Source organism: Hypomesus nipponensis, chromosome 12 (genome assembly GCF_054491055.1).
Source record: "Hypomesus nipponensis isolate SF chromosome 12, ASM5449105v1, whole genome shotgun sequence".
Classification (NCBI taxonomy): Eukaryota; Metazoa; Chordata; class Actinopteri; order Osmeriformes; family Osmeridae; genus Hypomesus; species Hypomesus nipponensis.
Genome location: NC_140372.1, coordinates 11,907,161 through 11,924,533, shown reverse-complemented (window position 1 = coordinate 11,924,533; position 17,373 = coordinate 11,907,161). Strand labels below are relative to the sequence as shown.

The window sequence follows — 17,373 nt, the reverse complement described above, 5'->3', positions numbered from 1 at the left end:
ATCCCTGATAGCTCAGTGGTTAAGGATGTGGGCTACTGTGGGAGGGGTCTTTTGTTCAAATCTGGCTGAAGGATCTTCTTTACTTCTCAATTTTTGCTCTTCGACTTATAAATGAAATTGATAAAAAGGAAAAATTATTTTTAGACTGGTTGAGCCTTTCCTGGAAAGACAGTTGGGAGAGGGGATATGGACAGTCGGGGAGTGTGCTGCAGTTACAGGGATCTGGGCCCACGGATGTGTTTGGCACTACACTATGCTGGATTTGAACCCAGGTCATTGTGGTTTAGGCCCTTGTTCTCAACCCACTACACCACAAATCTGTTGGTACCTCACAATTCGATTTAATTCCTGTGGTCACAAATTTCGATTCAATATACGCTTACATATATATATTTTTTTTAATCAATTTTTGACATTTGTGAATTGCTAGAAGACTGAATCGCGATTCATATGTGAATTGATTTTTTCCCCCACACCTAGTCATTTGTGCTGAATGAAATTAAGTTACTATGTGATTGCTTTATCTGCAAATTAAATCAATGCTTTTTCAATGACTGAATTCATTAAAATAAAAATATTCTCAATGTCAATCTTTATGGTCTTAAAATGTCTTCCTGTAACCTGCAGGAACCCTGTATAACGATATTTCAGATATATACCAAAATCAGAGTTAATACAGGTATCTTAGAATCCTGTCATTGAAGAAAAGAAAAAGACAAATCTTAATTTTATACTTTTATTGTGAACCAATGAACTGCGTGCCATCTGTGGCTTCTCTATCATACAGAAATGCTAATTTAAACGTAAGGAAAAACTGAACCGCAAACACCATGACAGCTGGGCCTAGTGCAGGCATCACTGCCTTCATTAGAGGTGACAAGTAGGCTAACGACATTCAGGCACCAGGCTAAACCTCTTAAACCCCAGATATGGGAGGGGTCATGCTGGCATACACAGCAGAGTTTTGACCTCCAGTGAGGACTAGAATCCTACTGATGCATGCCGGGAGTTAAGATCTCAGAACGTTATAAAAAAGAAAAGGTCTGTTGGAAGCACAATATTGCTCACCTGCTATGGCAAATATAACCTACATGGACACTTGCTGGGTCTAGTCAAAGGCTGGTTTGGGTTGCACTCTCAACCAGCTGTCAAGTGTAGCAAAACAAATGATACAAAAGAAACTTTATCGTAACGCAAAGAAACAACAAAAACACACCCGTTTCCCCAACAAAAAGGTGGAGTCACTGTGCAATGAGGGGAAGGGAAAAAGAGAGAGAAAGGGAAAACACTGAGAAAGCAAAAAATTAATTGGCCTTTTTTTTCTATTCACGCGTGTAAGAAGCATTGCGTCGCGATACCATTGGACAAAAATGACAATCATCCCTGCCCTCTCTCTCCCTCTCTCCCTCTCTCCCCTTCCCCTCTGAACATGGTGGTCGGTATCCTACCTCAGATCAGGAGGAAGGGGAGGGCAGGCAGGCGAAGCCAGCCTATAGACAAATAACAGACGCAGCCCCCGAAGGCAGATTGGACCGTGTCTCTCATCAGAGGAGAGTTTGAGTCCCCCCAGTTCAGTGGGGAGCAGGGGACTACTCTGCAGGTGTTTATAGACAGGTCCTTGGGAGTGAAACATTGGCTTGGACGGGGAGTGTGTTTCTACGGTGAGGGATCGGCCCTCTGATATGGACACCGTCCTTCTCTGCAGCTTCCACCCTTTGCGAACGCTTTCCGGAACATTCCAGAGGGAGGACTCGTGACAAGGAGAATTTGCCGCGTCGAGTAGCCGTACGCACGCAGGCGCACGCAAACGTCACGCGTCCTTTCTTAACCCCCGCCATGAGTCGCTCTGAACTCCGCCAACTGCTGCTATTCTTGGGTCCCCTGTCGCTACATCGATTGAAATGGGCGTGGGGGGGGGGGGGGGGGGGTGTAACGGCTCGAGCGTTTCGATTGTTCAGTCACCATGGTTACAGTACTGAGGTAGAGATTCGTCCTGTGTCGAGGACTGACGTTTTCGTATGCTCTCCAGCCAGAAAGGAATCTCCCGATATACACACCTGAAGACGTCACGACAGACAGACAGACGTGAATGGTGCCTAGTGCATGTCTGTCTGTCTATCTGACCCGGGGGCCTTTGTGAGCCGGTAGGCAGAGAAAACCATCTATGGAGACTGGGCAGGAAACACTGGGAGCCAGTGAGAGGGACCATCTATTAGGAGTCTCTTTAAATCTCTTTATGCACACGCACACACTAATAATTGAATCCTCATAACGTTCTAATCGGCTTAAGAAAGGGCAGTAGCTTATCTCCTAAAGTGTTCACATAAACATGACCATAACTGAGTGCTGGCGACCAGTGCAACCTTGCTTCCTGCAGCTCTTTGTCAACTTCCCTTTTGACTGACTCCTACGTCCATCCATCATTTCACCCATCTATCCTGACACTCAGCTTCTAGGAGTGTGATGTGTCGGATCATAAAATACGTAGATGGTTCAGCTCAGTCTACTCTGCAGCTGTTTTGATCTCAATGTTGAGAGAAAAAAACAAAAAACGAATTCCTCCCCAAACTCAAGCCTCTCTTCCCAGCCAAGGACCTACCCAGTGCACAGTGGGTACAAAGGTAACAGACAACTAAAATGGTAGGGCTTCGATAAAACATCCGTATAAAGCAAGAACGGAAAAACACTTTTAAAAGTAAAGGGAGCAATACTTTCAACTCAACAACAGGGGTAATACTAAAGCTTTGCATTACAGGCTTAGCAAGCATAAGCGACAAAAATAGCTTTTCCAATGGCCAAAGTTTGCGTAAAAAAATACTCCCAATTCCATTTAGGTTTTTCTTGCATCTCCACTTCTTGTGCTTTGCAAGCGCATCATCTGCTCAGTTCTGAGGTGTGCGATGACAGCTAAACGCGGTGTCATTGCGCTGTTTGCTTTGCATGGGCGATTCCTGACGCGGTCTGGGTGGAGATGAGGGCAGAGCTTTGGCAAAGGTGGAGGCAGCCATGCACCTCTAGAATCTTCACGGGTGGGGGGAAGGGGGGAGGCGAGGGTCGGGGGCGGACGGCATCAGCAAGTCACCCCTGAATAGGGTGCTGAGGAGAAAGGCGGAGGGGGGGGGGGGGGGGGGTTGACTGGCATGACTCTCGCATCGTGACTTCTCACATGGACTCAAACTCGTCGATGCGCTGCTTGGTGTTGCCCTGGCGGATCTGTCGGAGCGTCTTGTACTTGTCGCGGCCCGCCTTCACGTTCTCGGCGTGCAGCATGTCATTCTGGGTCTTCTTGGTGTCGTCTCTGGCATCGGCCAGCTCTGAGCTCAGCGTCTGACAGGAGAAGGGGGAGGGGGAGTGGTAAACTAAGACTCGTAGGTTTTCAAAGACAAATTTCTCAATTCTAACAGATCCATATAACTCCCTGACCAGCAAGTCCAGAGAGGTAATACCCCAGGATTAGACTGAGGTTGTACCTATAGAGGGTTAGACTGAGGTAGCACCTATACAGGGTTAGACTGAGGTAGTATCTATTCAGGATTAGACTGTGAGGTAGTACCTATACAGGGTTAGACTGAGGTAGTATCTATTCAGGATTAGACTGTGAGGTTGTACATTTACAGTGCTAGATTGAGGTAGTACCTAAAGAGGTAGAACTTAAGCAGGGTTAGAATGAGGTAGACTGAGGAACTTAAGCAGGGTTAGAATGAGGTAGACTGAGGAACTTAAGCAGTGTTAGAATAAGGTAGACTGAGGAACTTAAGCAGGGTTAGATGAAGAGCCTCACTGACCTGCAGCTGCTTCTTGACGCGCTCGTTCTTCTGCGCCTCGGTGACGCGCTCCTCCTCGCTGCGCAGGTCCAGGGCGCTGACGCCCTCGTTGGAGAGCTCGGCGCTGGCCTCGGCGTGGTTCTCGTCCTGCTCGTCGTGGTCGTGCTCGCCCTCGGCCGCGCCCCCCGCCGGCGTCACCGGCGAGCTGATCACCAGCTTCAGCTCCTCCTTGGTCTTCTCCAGGTCCTCCTGGGCTGATATCGCCTGCAGGGAGGGAAGGTTTGTAATCCCAGGCTACGAACCAACCACATGAGGTGTTAGAATGTTCCGGGCCTGAGGACCAGGCCACTGCTGGTGGTCCTGGCAGCTCACCTTGTGCTGCCACTCTGTGGCCTCCTCGTCTTTTTTCCTCTTGGCCTCCTCCAGCAGAGCAATCTTGGCTGTGAACTCTCCCAGCTCAGCCGCCTGCACAGAGGGCTCCCTCAGTCAGTCACAACAAGAACAACACAGGACACCATCTTTGTCTCGGGCTGCGGCGAGGATCTGAAACCTACTGATGGACATTTAGAAACTCATTTTGTGGCCGCTTCATAAAGCGTTTGCCAGAGTGAATGTCTCGTTCGAGCACTTCCACGACAACTTAACACGAGGAGATCTTACTCTGGGGGGCTACGCTGACGTACTGAAACCCACTGACAGTCGTTGGAAAACGAGTCTAACGGCCGTTTCCTGAAGCGCTTGCTCAAATTAACGACTTTGGACTCCTCTCCGGCTCCCTCACCAGCTGTTCCTGGGTCTTCATCTGGTCGGCTGCCTGCCTGGCCAGCTCTGCCTTGGCCTCCTCCGCCGCCTGTCTCTCCCTCTCCAGCCTCTCCGCCTCCTCCCTCGCCCTCTTCCTCTCCTGGTCCAGCTCCAGGGCCTTGCGTGTCTGCTCCTCCAGCTCTGTGAAGCAGCGCACACACACACACACACACACACACACACACACACACACACACACACACACACACACACACACACACACACACACACACACACACACACACACACACACACACACACACACACACACACACACACACACACACACACACACACACAGTCATCTCCAGAACATTTACAGAGTGCCTTATTCCCCTTTGCCTTGATAGAGACGACATCTAGGGTGTGACGTGTCTACGCATGGCCGAGTCAGACAAAGGCAAAGGGAGATCCTATATTTACACAAGAGCAGCACAGAGGGAAAATACAAGATTGATGAGGTTACCGCAGCAACACACACAAACACACACCTCGGAGGCTCCGACCCCTAACAATTCAAACCCCACTTCTGGTGTTCATAGGTGTCACACACACGCGATCCTCAAAGACAAATCTCACATTGAAACATGGTAATGGCTGACGGTAGAGCAGAACGGATGACGGCAGCACTAGCATGCTACTCAAGACTCCATTGGGGTCTATGGGGGGGGGGGGGGGGACACAGAGGGGTCAGAAACACTTCTTCTAGACGTGACGGGGAAAGTTCTAGAAAGGTGTTTCTGGTTGGACAGGACTGTTTACCTGGAGCTGAGAGCAGGCCTATAAGAGGTGAGAGATTGTAGTTTAGAAACATGGTGCAGGGGGCCCCACTCGGCTGATAGGCTCAGCTTTCACACTTTCCGGGCCCATAGCAACACCATGGCAACAACCAAATTGAAGGTTCTCTACAAAGCGTCTGTGTGACATTTGGATGTCCGTATCCCATGTAGATTTTGTTCTCCAGTGCTCCTAACAACAGTGCAAAGTTCACACCTCCAACATCCCAAGGACATTTCACACATTGGTGAAAATAGCCCGAAAAACTGTTTTAACAGCCAATGTTTTGGGGCTCTGGGAACTATTATTATTATTATACCTTAACTTGTCTTGATGGGAAATGGAAGGTGCAAACCTTGCATGGAGGGCTCAGCGAGGCTGGCCTCGAGGTTGTCTAAAGGTAGGCTGAGAGGGGGAGGGCCAACTGTTCCCCCAGTACTGAGCATGTGCAGTACAGTACAGGAGAACCTGTGTACCTTTCTGTGCCTTCAGGGTCTGCTCCTCTATCTGTCTCAGTCTCGCGATCAGCTCGTCCTTCTCTCTCTCGATCCTCTCCTTCTCCTTCTCCGCGTGCTCTCGTTTCTTCTTCTCGTTCTCCAGCTGGGCCCTGAGGGGAGCAGAGGAGGGAAACGGGATCCCGTGTACTTCATCAAAGGATCTGGATTTTTGTTTTGTGAAGCAAGTCAGTAGATCATTCTAAGACTTGTCACACTACGACAAAGTAACTACTGCATGTCGTCAAGCACTGATACTGCCACCTGGTGGTGATAAAAAAAAAAATGACCTTGCACTTCCACAATGTACATATTCTGTCTCCCTCTTACATAACAGTGTGTGTGTGTGTGTGTGTCAGGGTCACTCACCTCTCTGTCTGCTTGTGGTGCTTCTCCTCGCGGGCCTGCGCCTTCATCTGCTGCACCTCGATGGTGTCGGGCTTCCTCCTCCTCATGTACAGCTCGTGGTTGCCCATGCACAGGGCCAGGATGCGCTTGTTGATCCGCAACCGGGGCGCGTAGAACACAAAGTCCTGTAGACGGGTGCACGGCTGGGTGAGACACCGACCGGGGGCGTCAGAGAGCCTTGCAGGGGTCTCCCGATCCCGTTCCTGGAGAGCCACCTGCCTGTCGGTTTCTGCTCCAACCCCGGTGGTAACTGAACCCCGTTCGAGGCAGCAACCAGCAAATCATTCGAATCAGGCGTGCTGGATTGGCGTTGGAGCGAAAACCTACAGGGAGGTAGGCTCTCCAGGAACAGTGTTGGAGACACTCCCTGGACTAGACGGACGTGTGTGAGGTTTCAAAATGTTCGGATTCCCCTGTATGTTGTATTCATGAGTACCACCGTGTGTAGACCGCTCCACATGAAGCGTGCCCTATGACAGCTTGGCATGTGTGTCGTGTGTTTCTGTCGGGTGTAAGGCAGGCATACGGGAGCTTTCTTGTCGATGGGTTTGATGACAAACTTCTTGTCGTTGAAGGAGATGTTCCTGATTTCGCTCCAAGGGAAGCCGATCTTCGGACTCAGCCTGGGAAAACCGAGACATGCAGTCAGAAAAACACACAACACACACACACACACACAGCTAATATTCCATCCCATTCTAAAGTCTGCCACCAGGTGGCAGCTAGTGTGATTGGAATTCAAGCGTCTGAGAGCGTTAAATCGACAGTCCTAACTATGCTTCCTGCCTTTCCCCACTAATCCAATAGCCGGACAACACTGGCAGCCATATTTGGCATGCAATATGCTTTTAACCAGATCCAATCTGCTCAGAGTCCTGTCAACCGCATGTGGTATAACAGCATGGTTTTCACGTTTACCATCTGCTTATCTTTAGCTACCATCCACAATGGAGATGGGATTTAGACTGTTCTCAATGGATCAGAAATAGTGTTGACTAGCTAGGTCAGGGCAGGGGACAAGGGACAAGAGACAGGAAACAGTGTAGCACTCACAGGAAACCATGTCACAGAGATGAGACCCATCCCGACCCGTAACGGAAGTTAAAAACAGGAAGACCTCCCTCTCCCCTACTTCCACCAAAAGACACTTCCTCTTCCCCTCCGGCCCTCGTCTTCACTCTCTCTCCTGTCTCTCCCCCCCCCGCCCCCGACTCTCCTCGTCTCCCTCTCCGGAACACTCCCCTCCCCACCTATTATTAAGTCCTTTCGTGCAATTGTTTACATGTTACCTTTAACATTCACTGAGACGCTTTTATCCAAAGCGACATACAAATAGTGGACACGCCTCATAAGGATTTCAAACCCGAGCTGCAAAGCGGTCTTTTTAGTCAGGATTGTAGCACCGCTGGCAGGAGGTATTCCTAACTACGTTGCGCGATTCAGAAACGCTCGCCACGTGGCTTCGGTCAAAGTCGGAACAGGCTTGCGTGGAACTGACTTGTCTTCGTGCTCGTAGATGTTGAGGCCCAGGGCGTCCACACCCAGCCACAGCTCAGTGCCCTTCTTGTTCTTGATCTCAAAGTAGTTGACCCCGTACATCTCCAGGTCCTGGGCGATCTTCAGGTACTCCATCATGGAGTCCTCCCTGCTCACACGCATTTCAGAAGAAAAAAAAAAGCAACATTCGTAAGACTTTCGAAACACAGCCATGACAAACAAATCACACAAAACGCACACTCTGTGGCACCACACGCACGCACGCACGCACGCACGCACACACGCACACACACACACACACCTGAGCATCCCTCTGTGTTCCTCGTGCCAGGTCTGTATCCTGTCCTCCCACTGCTCCTTCGTGAGCTTGTGCTGCTCCAGAACTCTACACAACAACACCAGAAGGTCAGAACGTCCAGTGAAACAACCTCAAGTCTACCACGACATTTCCCTGGGGGGAGGGGGGGGGCAGCAGCGTTATTTCAGGTTGGTGGAGCTCACCTCTGGGGCAGCAGTCTGTCGTGGGTGAGATAGCCAGGCTTGTGGACGTCTTTGTTGAAGTCGGCGTACTTGGCCTGGACCGAGTAGGAGGCCAGCAGCACGGCCGTCTCTGGAGGACAGTAGTTCTCATCGTTCAAAATGGCCTCCTTCACCTGGGAACACAACGTCATGCGTGATTCTGTGAGTTTGGTAGTAGGTCAAAACAATGATGATTATTATTGGGTCTTTGCTCATGCAAGTTTGTCTCACTGAAGAGAGAAAACGACAAGCTAGCTGATGACAGGACGAGAGCGTCCTCCCGCCAGCTGCCCTACTGTGTAGTGATGTCATCAACGTGCGCCGGCGTCCTCACCTGCAGGAAGAACAGTCTCTGGGTGATCTCCTGAATCAGCTCCTCAGACACGTCCTCGGGGAAGAACTTGGCCCGGAACTTAAACTGGAGCGGGTTCTCCTTCTTGACGTCCTGCTGGGTCACCTGGAAGGACGAGGACACTCAGAACCCAAACAGCGGAGACAGAGTAGGCTGGCTCTGATTCAGCACATTATTGAACCAAGTGCTTATGAGGTAAGGAGGGAGGAAGGAGGGGGGGGGCAGAGGACATTAGCGTAGCCAACTGACATCCTCTAACCCTGTTCCTGGAGAGCTACCTGCCAGTAGGTTCTCACTAATCCAGCACACTTGATTCTAGTAATGAGTTGGTTGAATCAGGCAACTCTCAGGGAACAGGTTTGGAGATGCCGTTTTCCCCCACCATTACAACCTGGGCCAAAAAATCCTCTGGGCTAACAAGGTGGTGTGATAAGAGACAGCATAGACCAACATGTGTTGGTAATCTAATCAGGTCATTATCAGTGATAACGGACATGAGGTCTACAAGCCTTTAGGCCCTTAGCGCTCTGCTCCAGGGGGCTAGGAGCCTAAATACTTTCCACTGGAGCCACTTGTTAAAATGAATCCTGTCGTAGATCATCCTGACAGCCCCTTTACTGCTGCTGGAGGGCTGCCAGTCGCGCACACACACACACACACACACACACACTTTACGCTTCAGCACAGACAGGGATTAGGTTGGAGGGTCCTTTGGCCTGACACAGAGAGAGGAAGGCTGTAGAAGTGCACACCTGGGACCCTGACCACAGCATGGGGCTAGACACACACAAACACACACACACACACACACACACAAACACACACCGGATAATCAGAAGGAGAGGTAGGAGGGGGGAGGGGAGGGATGGGAGAGAGACTCACCTTCTTATTGAGCTTGAGCCAGGTGCTGTAACCCTTGCTGTCCACGTACTGGAGACCAAAGAACCAGACCTCGCGGAGACCCACGGTCTTCACCACCTGGGGACACGCACGACAGCGTCACACCTCCAGGTCTGCGCCCCTCTCGGAGGGTTCTATAGCCACCGTAGCCCTTGTCCAACAGGGCCCTGGGCGCAGCGTTAAACCCACCCCGCAGAGCCCGCAGCCTGGGCCCGGAGCTGGCGTGTTAGCCCCCCCGCCCACCCCACCAGACCCCAACCCTCAACACTAGCTTATGAATTTTTCAGCTGGGGCCATGAATACTGCAGAGTGTGTACATGTATGAATGCTCCTGGGGGAGGGGGGGGTGGGGTGACATGGAGGGCATGGCTGTCAACAAAATGATGCTCTGCACAGTAGTGAAATCGTTCTAGAATTCCCATGCCCGTGCGTATCCGTGTCAGTGTACAAAGTCGATGAGGGGGGGAATGGTTACTGAGGCACAACAACAGTCCCTTGTGTCGTGGTATATTGTTCCTATGCTATGCTAATAGCCAGGTGTGAGTTTGGAGTTAGCCGGAGCATGCGTGTGAAGGCTAGGACTCGCTCTTACCTGGTCAAACAGCTGCTTGCCTGTGGTGTTGGGCTGGATGGCAAACTCCAGCTCTGCGTCCATGGTGGTCACCCGCACATTGATCTAGACAACACATAGAACACAGACAAACTCTTATACCTGACCATCAGCGCCACAGCTTTATTGGAAGCCAGAATGTGCCCGTGAGGCCCGGCCCGAGAGGCCCAGAGGCATGGAGTAAGAGACTGAATCCTCCAAGGGAGCAACTAACGCAGAACATTAAGTCCCAGTTTGTTCTGGAAACAAATCTGGAGGAGCGATGGGTTTAACGAGTGTGCTAGTGTGTGTCTACCGTACATGGGTCTTTCTGCCCTCTCAGCACTCTAAAGAGCTCTCCCTCCCCCTCCCCCCCCCCCAGCACTCTCTCCCTCTACCCTTCCTTGTGGCTTCCTACCCTACCCAAAATGCTGTGCGTGCCGAGGTGGGGCTGGCTGGGGAGCGCACCGATTGGTTTCCTAAGGGGCCGTGTCCACAGGCCCAACACACACAGCTGATAGAACAAGACTGACCCTGGGGGCATCCTGCATCCTTCACTTTACACACACACACACACACTCTCTCTCTCTCTCTCTGGGGCTTCTCTTTCCAGAGCTGTTGGAGATGAGGAGCAAAGAACAGTTAAAGAGAGAGAGAGAGACGGTAAACGAGAGCAAGGGAAAGACGATGCCAGGCTCCCTCTCGCTGGGATAGTGTTACAATGGAGCTCCAGTGCCTTCGTCCCCACAGACCGGCGCTGCATCCCTTTCCTTCCCTCTTCCTCTCCCATCATTAATTACCCATGAAACCCCAGGAACATTATACAACATTATTTATCCCTCTTCTCCATAAAGGCACAGGCCAAAGCACCCCCACCTCCCCTTATCGCTTTGCCTCTCTGCTTGGGCACAATTAATAAACCGTGAAACCTCCGCATATAGGGTCCTTACTGGGACGGTCTCCCATGGTCCAGTAGAGCGCCGTCTGCCTGGGTCTCACAATCATCAATTACCCATGAAACCACCAGCTTCTCCCCTCCGCCCCTCCGCCCCTCGCTCCCACCAACGCTCGTCTATGGGTGCAGCCGTTTCCATCTCGAAGCCAGCTGGAAGAGAATGACCCATTCCAGAACATTCCATAATTTACCACAGCCGAGCTATGGAGGGGCAAACTGACTCTTCACGCTACATGGAGAGTCGGAGTACTTTAGTTCCAGGAGCGGTGGGGTTTTTTTTAACTCAGGGAGAACAGTGACTCTCCTGCCTGGTGTCACATAGCTCCTATGTGGAGGCCTGGTGAGTCCCACAGTTATGGAGATTAGGTGATGAGGCGTAGCCATGGAGACTTAAAACATTCCAAAAATATATTTGGTTATGAATGGGTTCTCGGCCCCTAGCGACGGCTCCCTTGGTCTTGTGGCCTTGAATGGGAGTTATTTTAAGTCGAATAGACCTTATCAACTAGATCTTGATCAAAGGCTACAATTATAACAACCTACAAAGCATACTGGAAAAAACCAAGGTCAGTTAGGTTCATCTAACTGCCGTCTCTAGTTTAAGTAGGTCTCCCAAAGCCAGTCTCCCCCAGTCTGAAGCACGGATTGTTCCGGGGAGGTCTCCATCCAGCCAGAGGTGCTCTGATCTGCTGCCTGAAGAACCGAAGCATATCCGTGTGAAATGTGAGACTCAAATGACCCGAGCACTGAAGAGCTCTGACTCGGAGGAGGAGACCAGGCAGAACGAAGCCGACCCCAGAGCGACAGCGGCGGAGGAGGTCAGGGAGAACCAGACGACAGGCAACACACAACTCCTATCGTCACGTAACCAAAGCTGCATGTTGTCACAACCCATATCCCTCACGTCCAGGAGGACGGAACAAGTACCAACAAGCAAAGACGAGGGGACATTTCTGTCTGGTACAGGGCAGAGGAGGGCTCAAAACCCTTTCCATTTGAGTGGCAAAACCCCTATGAGGCAGTGAAGGCTTTAAGCTTGGTTTCCTGATGACTAAATGTCCCCCTTGCATTTGTGTGGGGCCAGCCCCCAGAAATCTGCTTTGAAAAAGCAGCCCTTTGTCAGTCTGCAGTGTGTGTGTGTGTGTACAGTATGCATGCCTGCGTTAGCCCACACATGTGCCTTTGGTGTGTAAAGCTCTGTGTGTGTGTGTGTGTGTGTGTGTGGAGGGCTGAGCCAAAATAACCTACCCACAGAGAAGGGAGAGAAGACTAGTGAGGCCAGACAGCCCTCTAATCCTCCCCCCCCCCTCCTCACCCCCCTGGTGTACAGAAGGAGGTGGGGGGAGGAGAGGAGCAGCATGCCATAGCACTGACACAGCTAATCACATCCTCTGACAACACAGCCTGAAGGAGGGACTTTTCGCAAGCATCGCCCGAGAACCACCGCTTTTGCAATACCGAAACCCAACACCGGGCATTCCCCTAAGATGAACTCTGAATATTGATTAAAGGGAACGAGGCAAACTACAAGCCAGGACCCACGCTAGGATTTTGCATCGTGTCAAGCTGTGTGAGAGGACGACAACAACAACGTCTCATCGTAAAAACATGTTTTTTAAAACTTTTGTTTGACACTACCCGCTGTCGTTCCCGCCACACGTGTATGGTGAACTGAGCCAGTGGAGCAGGGCTAACTGTGGACAAGGTGGCGAAACACCACAGAACGCATGTCGGATGAGGAGAGGGGTGTGAGGGCTTACTGGGTCCAGGCCGCAGCCTGCGTTTGGTTTGAGTGCGTTTGTCAAGACCGCTTGGTGTCATTCTCCCGGCCAACGACTGTATGCGTGTTTCTCCCCTGCGCTGCATTTGAACATGTGCGGAGGAGTTCTCAGTCAGACGACTGCCTCTGAACGCTGCAGCTGTTTGCTTCTAAGCTGTTTACAGGGACTTGGCTGAGAGGAGGGGCTCAGAGGATGACACACACACACACACACACACACCTGACTGCTCTTCTCCAGTCTGAGGATCCACTAATCTAGGCCTCTGGGCCTGAGCAGCTGTCTGTCCGGCTGATTAACCCCCCCCCCCCTCTCCCCCTCTCTGCCCCTGCCTACTCACTTGAAATAGTAGGAATAAAAGAAGGATCCCAACCTAAACACACACACACACACACGAGCTCCTCAGACAAGGGCAGGTGCTTGCAGTCTAAAGCCCTGTCCACTAGCATCAGGAAGGTCCCTGACAGTCAACGGTGGTATAGCTCGGGCTGGCTCGAGTCAAGAGCCTCGAACTCAAAACGCCATATTGCACAGACGCCACGTGCTGACTGCAAACTCGCATCATGCAAAGCAGTACCTCCCCAGCGTAGAAAAAGGCGCTCAAACAGAGCTGCGGCCCCCATGACAACTAAGCGAACCCCCTCTTGGCTCCGAAACACACCTCCGTTCTCCCTCCCCACCCCCCACCCTCCTCCACTGGCACAGGATGTTGACACAGTCCCCAGATTTATGGAGGCCCGGCCCACACTGCAGGCCTTCAGAGGCAAACAGGAAGACAGGCCCAGGCAGGGCTCTGCAGGGCCCTCTTCCTGTGGGCTCCGGCAGGTCATAAACACCCCCCGCAGAGTTCAGGAGAGGAGCATGACTGACAAGACCCTCTACTGTCCTATAAATAACGTAGGTGATTCACACACGACTGCTGCCTTGCGCCAGGCCCCCCAAAACTCCGATCGCTCCCCCCAGAGGGAAGCTGTGGACATTGTCAAAGCCGTGTTGATCCACATTAGTTGGAGATGAGTCTTGGCAGGGATGTTGTTGGGAGGGAACTCGTGGTGACAGAGTCCCAGGGACAGGCTGTTCTCCTGCCTGGGACAGTGACAGTCCCCTGGGTGAAGACACAGCCTCGGAGCCATTCTGGGACGGTGCCCCGGTGACTCAGGGGATAGACAGCCAGTCCATGGCTCCACCCTTGTGCGTGTGTGTGTGTGTCCGAGGGCAGCCCCGCATAGAGGCCTCCATCACGTGATAGGGTGGTGAAAACCAACCCCCCCAGAACACCAGTCGCAGCATGAACTCGAGAGTAGCCAAGAGAAACCATTTCACATCCAGCTCTCAGTATCCTCCCACCTCGTCCCCTAATACAATAGTTTCCCCAACGCACAAACACTGCTTATTGTTCCCCAGGAGCGAGGCCAGTTCAACACACAGCTTACTGAACACAGTGTACCTTCTCTCTCACACAGATCCCCTCGAACGGCCTCTATAAAGCAAGTCCACCAGGACCAGCAAATGACATCACACATCTAACTCGATTCCAAGACGTTCTGCAATAGCTTCAAATTGGAGAGTGACTCATCCCCAGTGTGGGCAGCCTACTTCACTGGATACTGTTGCAACGGTTAAACGAGAGCTGCTTAAGACATCAGACTGATGGGACAGCTAAGAGTGGCGTGTTTCGGCGTCACACTGTCGCTGAGAGGGCTGGCCTTCTCACTGTTGTATTAGCTGGCGACCTAGCTAGACCTTGCTAGCAACAACAGTGTTGCAAAACCCTGGATGGGATGAAGGCCTAGAAGCAGACACAGTTACTTTCCAACATGGTTCTGCTTTCCTTGGGACAGCTCCACAGCTAACTGCTCTGGTTGGAAGGAGGAAGATCCAGTACACACGGCACAAAGGCCAACGCCTGTTCTGTGGTAGTCACTTGTGTATCATTTGGAGATCAAGGTTGGTCCGATTGACATGTTTTTGTGCTGGGCTAATTTTTGCCTTCACACACACAGGGAATAGTAAAGGCAAAAATTAGCCCAGCACAAAAACATGTCACTCGGACCAACCTTGATCTCCAAATGATAGTCATCTTCAACCTGGGTTTTATATTTTTATCATATAAAGTATGTTCATATGTCTTACCGGTTTAGGCATCTTGGTCTTCCCTCTTCCCTCTGCCTGACAACAGAGAAGACAAGTCCTTCACAGGACGGCCAAACTTCCTTTATTAGAGAACCTGAAAAAGAGAACTTCTATGAAGTGAACATCACAATAGGATGAAAACAAACCAAGACATTGAAGCCAGATAGTCTAGATCATAGGTCATATCTTAGCATGATCAAGAAGCAACAGGAAGTGTCAACTATCTCACAGCACCATGCTCTGAGGGTGGACAAAATCTATTTCGGGGGTTCCTGGCATCTCTGTTGACCTTAGGTTGCCATGTCACTGGAAAGTGCAACTCCAACACTGATCTGAACTTGGATCACCTTATCAGCAGTGGTTAGGTTGATTATGCTGGCTCTAATTATAGGATGGTTGCCTTGGAGACAATAAAACATGGACAAGGGGGTCCTTCAGCCTCACTGTGTTCACTGCAAATCCTCTTTTTCACTGGATCTTTACTTCTTAAGTAGAGACATTACATAGCACATATTCATTTACTTTCATATATAGTAGTAGCATATAGCATGAATTTTGAGATTTGAAAACGAAGGATAAACCTATATTTAACTTAGAATTTCTGATAGTAGTTATTGGCCACCAATTGCACTACAGCAGAAAAGTCACTGTGTAAGACTAAAACATGACTAAATGCCAGTCTGGTCATGACCTGCACTAGTCGGTAACATGACTCTGAAATGATAGGTGAGCATGACCTGCTGGTTCCGGTTGAGGAAGTTAATGGTTGTTATGTAAACACATCACATCAATCAAAGCCAGACATTAGCCTCAATACACCAGAGCACCTTCAGGTCATGCCTACCATGACGAATTGACACCATTTTGCTATGAACCCCTTTCCTGTAGGCTACAGCAATTTCAGTGAATGGATAGATAATTGTGGTTGGTTCTCTAAATTTGTTGAAGAAACACATGTAACATGTGTTATTCCGTTATATTTGAATCCAAGGCATAGGGTAATATCAGCATTAGACTTGAACGTAATTATATCTTAATCGTCCAATTGCCGAAGCTACTCAACCTTAAGTATATTTGCCCCATCTACGCCTTTACCACCACTGTCCGTTGGTCAAATGTACATTCCTTCATTGAATAAGAGAGGACAATAACGAACTGAAACACTGCCTGCCAGATAGAGGGCTAAACAATCGTAATACCCCTGCCTAGAGGACATGTTTTCAACAATGTAACAAGTTCGGAGAACGCTGCAGTACGAAATAATCTCAGGCTAGCTGTTTTCTAACGGTAAAATAAAATGCATAGCATATTAGATTTACGCACACAGCTTGGTATGCATGAATGAAATTAATATAGGCCTAGACTACATTCACAATCGGAAACTTTACTTGCAGCTTTTCACGACTCAGATTAAGCAACAACGACACAACTCTGATCCTCGAGAGCGACATGTAAATTCTAACACAATTCAGCAATATGTCACAATTTTGCATTATAAACAGCCATATCGTTTTCGCAATTGTTATGTTATCTATACTGTGAGTGGCCTATTTGGCTCAGTATATATGCAGTCTACTATATGGAGAAGGCCTTTCTGAACACGAGGAAAATCTAACCCGTACCGCATCAAACTTGATGCTCATCTTCAGGAGAGGAACTCACCTCTAGCGAAGGACTGTCCTCCTAAAAGACTCACAGACGGCAGAAACTCAAAATATTTCAAGCTTTACTACTAACACTGTATTTCCTATGGTCGTCTCGCCTCCGTTCTTCGTGTGACGCCCGTTAGAACGTATATGGATGAGAGGCTGTAGAAGTCAGATTCACCATAAGGCGATTTGTTAAGACATTCAATATGGCCGTCGTTAGACAAGTTGAAGCCAGGCGTGGTTCATTTCAAGTGTAGGGGTACGCTCTCCGCTCTGTGGCTGTATGAGCTCCCCCAGCTTATAAATAGACTATTCTAGCAGTTTCAATGGAGGCTCACCGTCCGTCACAGACACACACTCACAAACTTTGAGTTCTCCCCATAGATCCCGGGTTTATCGCATAGTCCCTCACATACAACTCTGAAATTACATCTGTTTAAAATAATAAACACTTCTGTTTACTGAGTACTCTTACTGAGTGTCATGCATTGACAGTAAAGGACATTAGAAACAAAAGTTGTCCGAATGTCAATGCAATGCCCAAGTGAAGCAACAGATGGTTACCACACACTACTTCATGCTATAATATGAGTATTAAAAACAGAAAAATATCTCTGGTAAGATATTTGGACAGATAACCTGTCGATTCTTCCCTGTCAAATTCATCCTTGTCTATTATGTCATCTAGTGGACACAAGCTGTTACTGCCTTGACAGTTTTTGAAAAATGAAGTGAAAGTCTGGCCTTTCCTTTTTTT

General features: G+C 49.9%; 1 protein-coding gene across 3 annotated transcripts; it reads right to left on the bottom strand.

Moving 5' to 3' along the window:
- Nucleotides 1-722: 722 nt before the first annotated feature.
- On the bottom strand, nucleotides 723-17,313 carry LOC146261124 (radixin-like). Of its 3 annotated transcripts, none has more exons than XM_084667786.1 (15): nucleotides 16,630-17,313; nucleotides 14,968-15,077; nucleotides 10,105-10,188; nucleotides 9,495-9,590; nucleotides 8,595-8,717; nucleotides 8,243-8,394; nucleotides 8,043-8,126; nucleotides 7,743-7,889; nucleotides 6,771-6,867; nucleotides 6,206-6,369; nucleotides 5,819-5,949; nucleotides 4,546-4,706; nucleotides 4,137-4,229; nucleotides 3,786-4,028; nucleotides 723-3,327 (listed from the first exon to the last, which is right to left on the bottom strand). In XM_084667786.1, exons 2-15 carry the CDS (start codon nucleotides 14,977-14,979, stop codon nucleotides 3,163-3,165), a joined length of 1,752 nt encoding a protein of 583 aa, XP_084523912.1. In that variant the 5' UTR covers nucleotides 14,980-15,077; nucleotides 16,630-17,313; the 3' UTR covers nucleotides 723-3,162. The 3 variants fall into 3 exon arrangements, with proteins under 3 accessions (XP_084523912.1, XP_084523911.1, XP_084523910.1); XM_084667785.1 differs by having other exon boundaries at nucleotides 14,968-15,074; XM_084667784.1 differs by having other exon boundaries at nucleotides 14,968-15,061.
- Nucleotides 17,314-17,373: the final 60 nt, after the last annotated feature.

Coding starts and splice junctions, on each gene's coding strand:
- LOC146261124 (XM_084667786.1), bottom strand. Junction 8,718..9,494: donor GGCTCAAGCTCAATAAGAAG/GTGAGTCTCTCT, acceptor TCGTCCTTCCAG/GTGACCCAGCAGGACGTCAA. Junction 5,950..6,205: donor CACCACAAGCAGACAGAGAG/GTGAGTGACCCT, acceptor TGCTCCCCTCAG/GGCCCAGCTGGAGAACGAGA.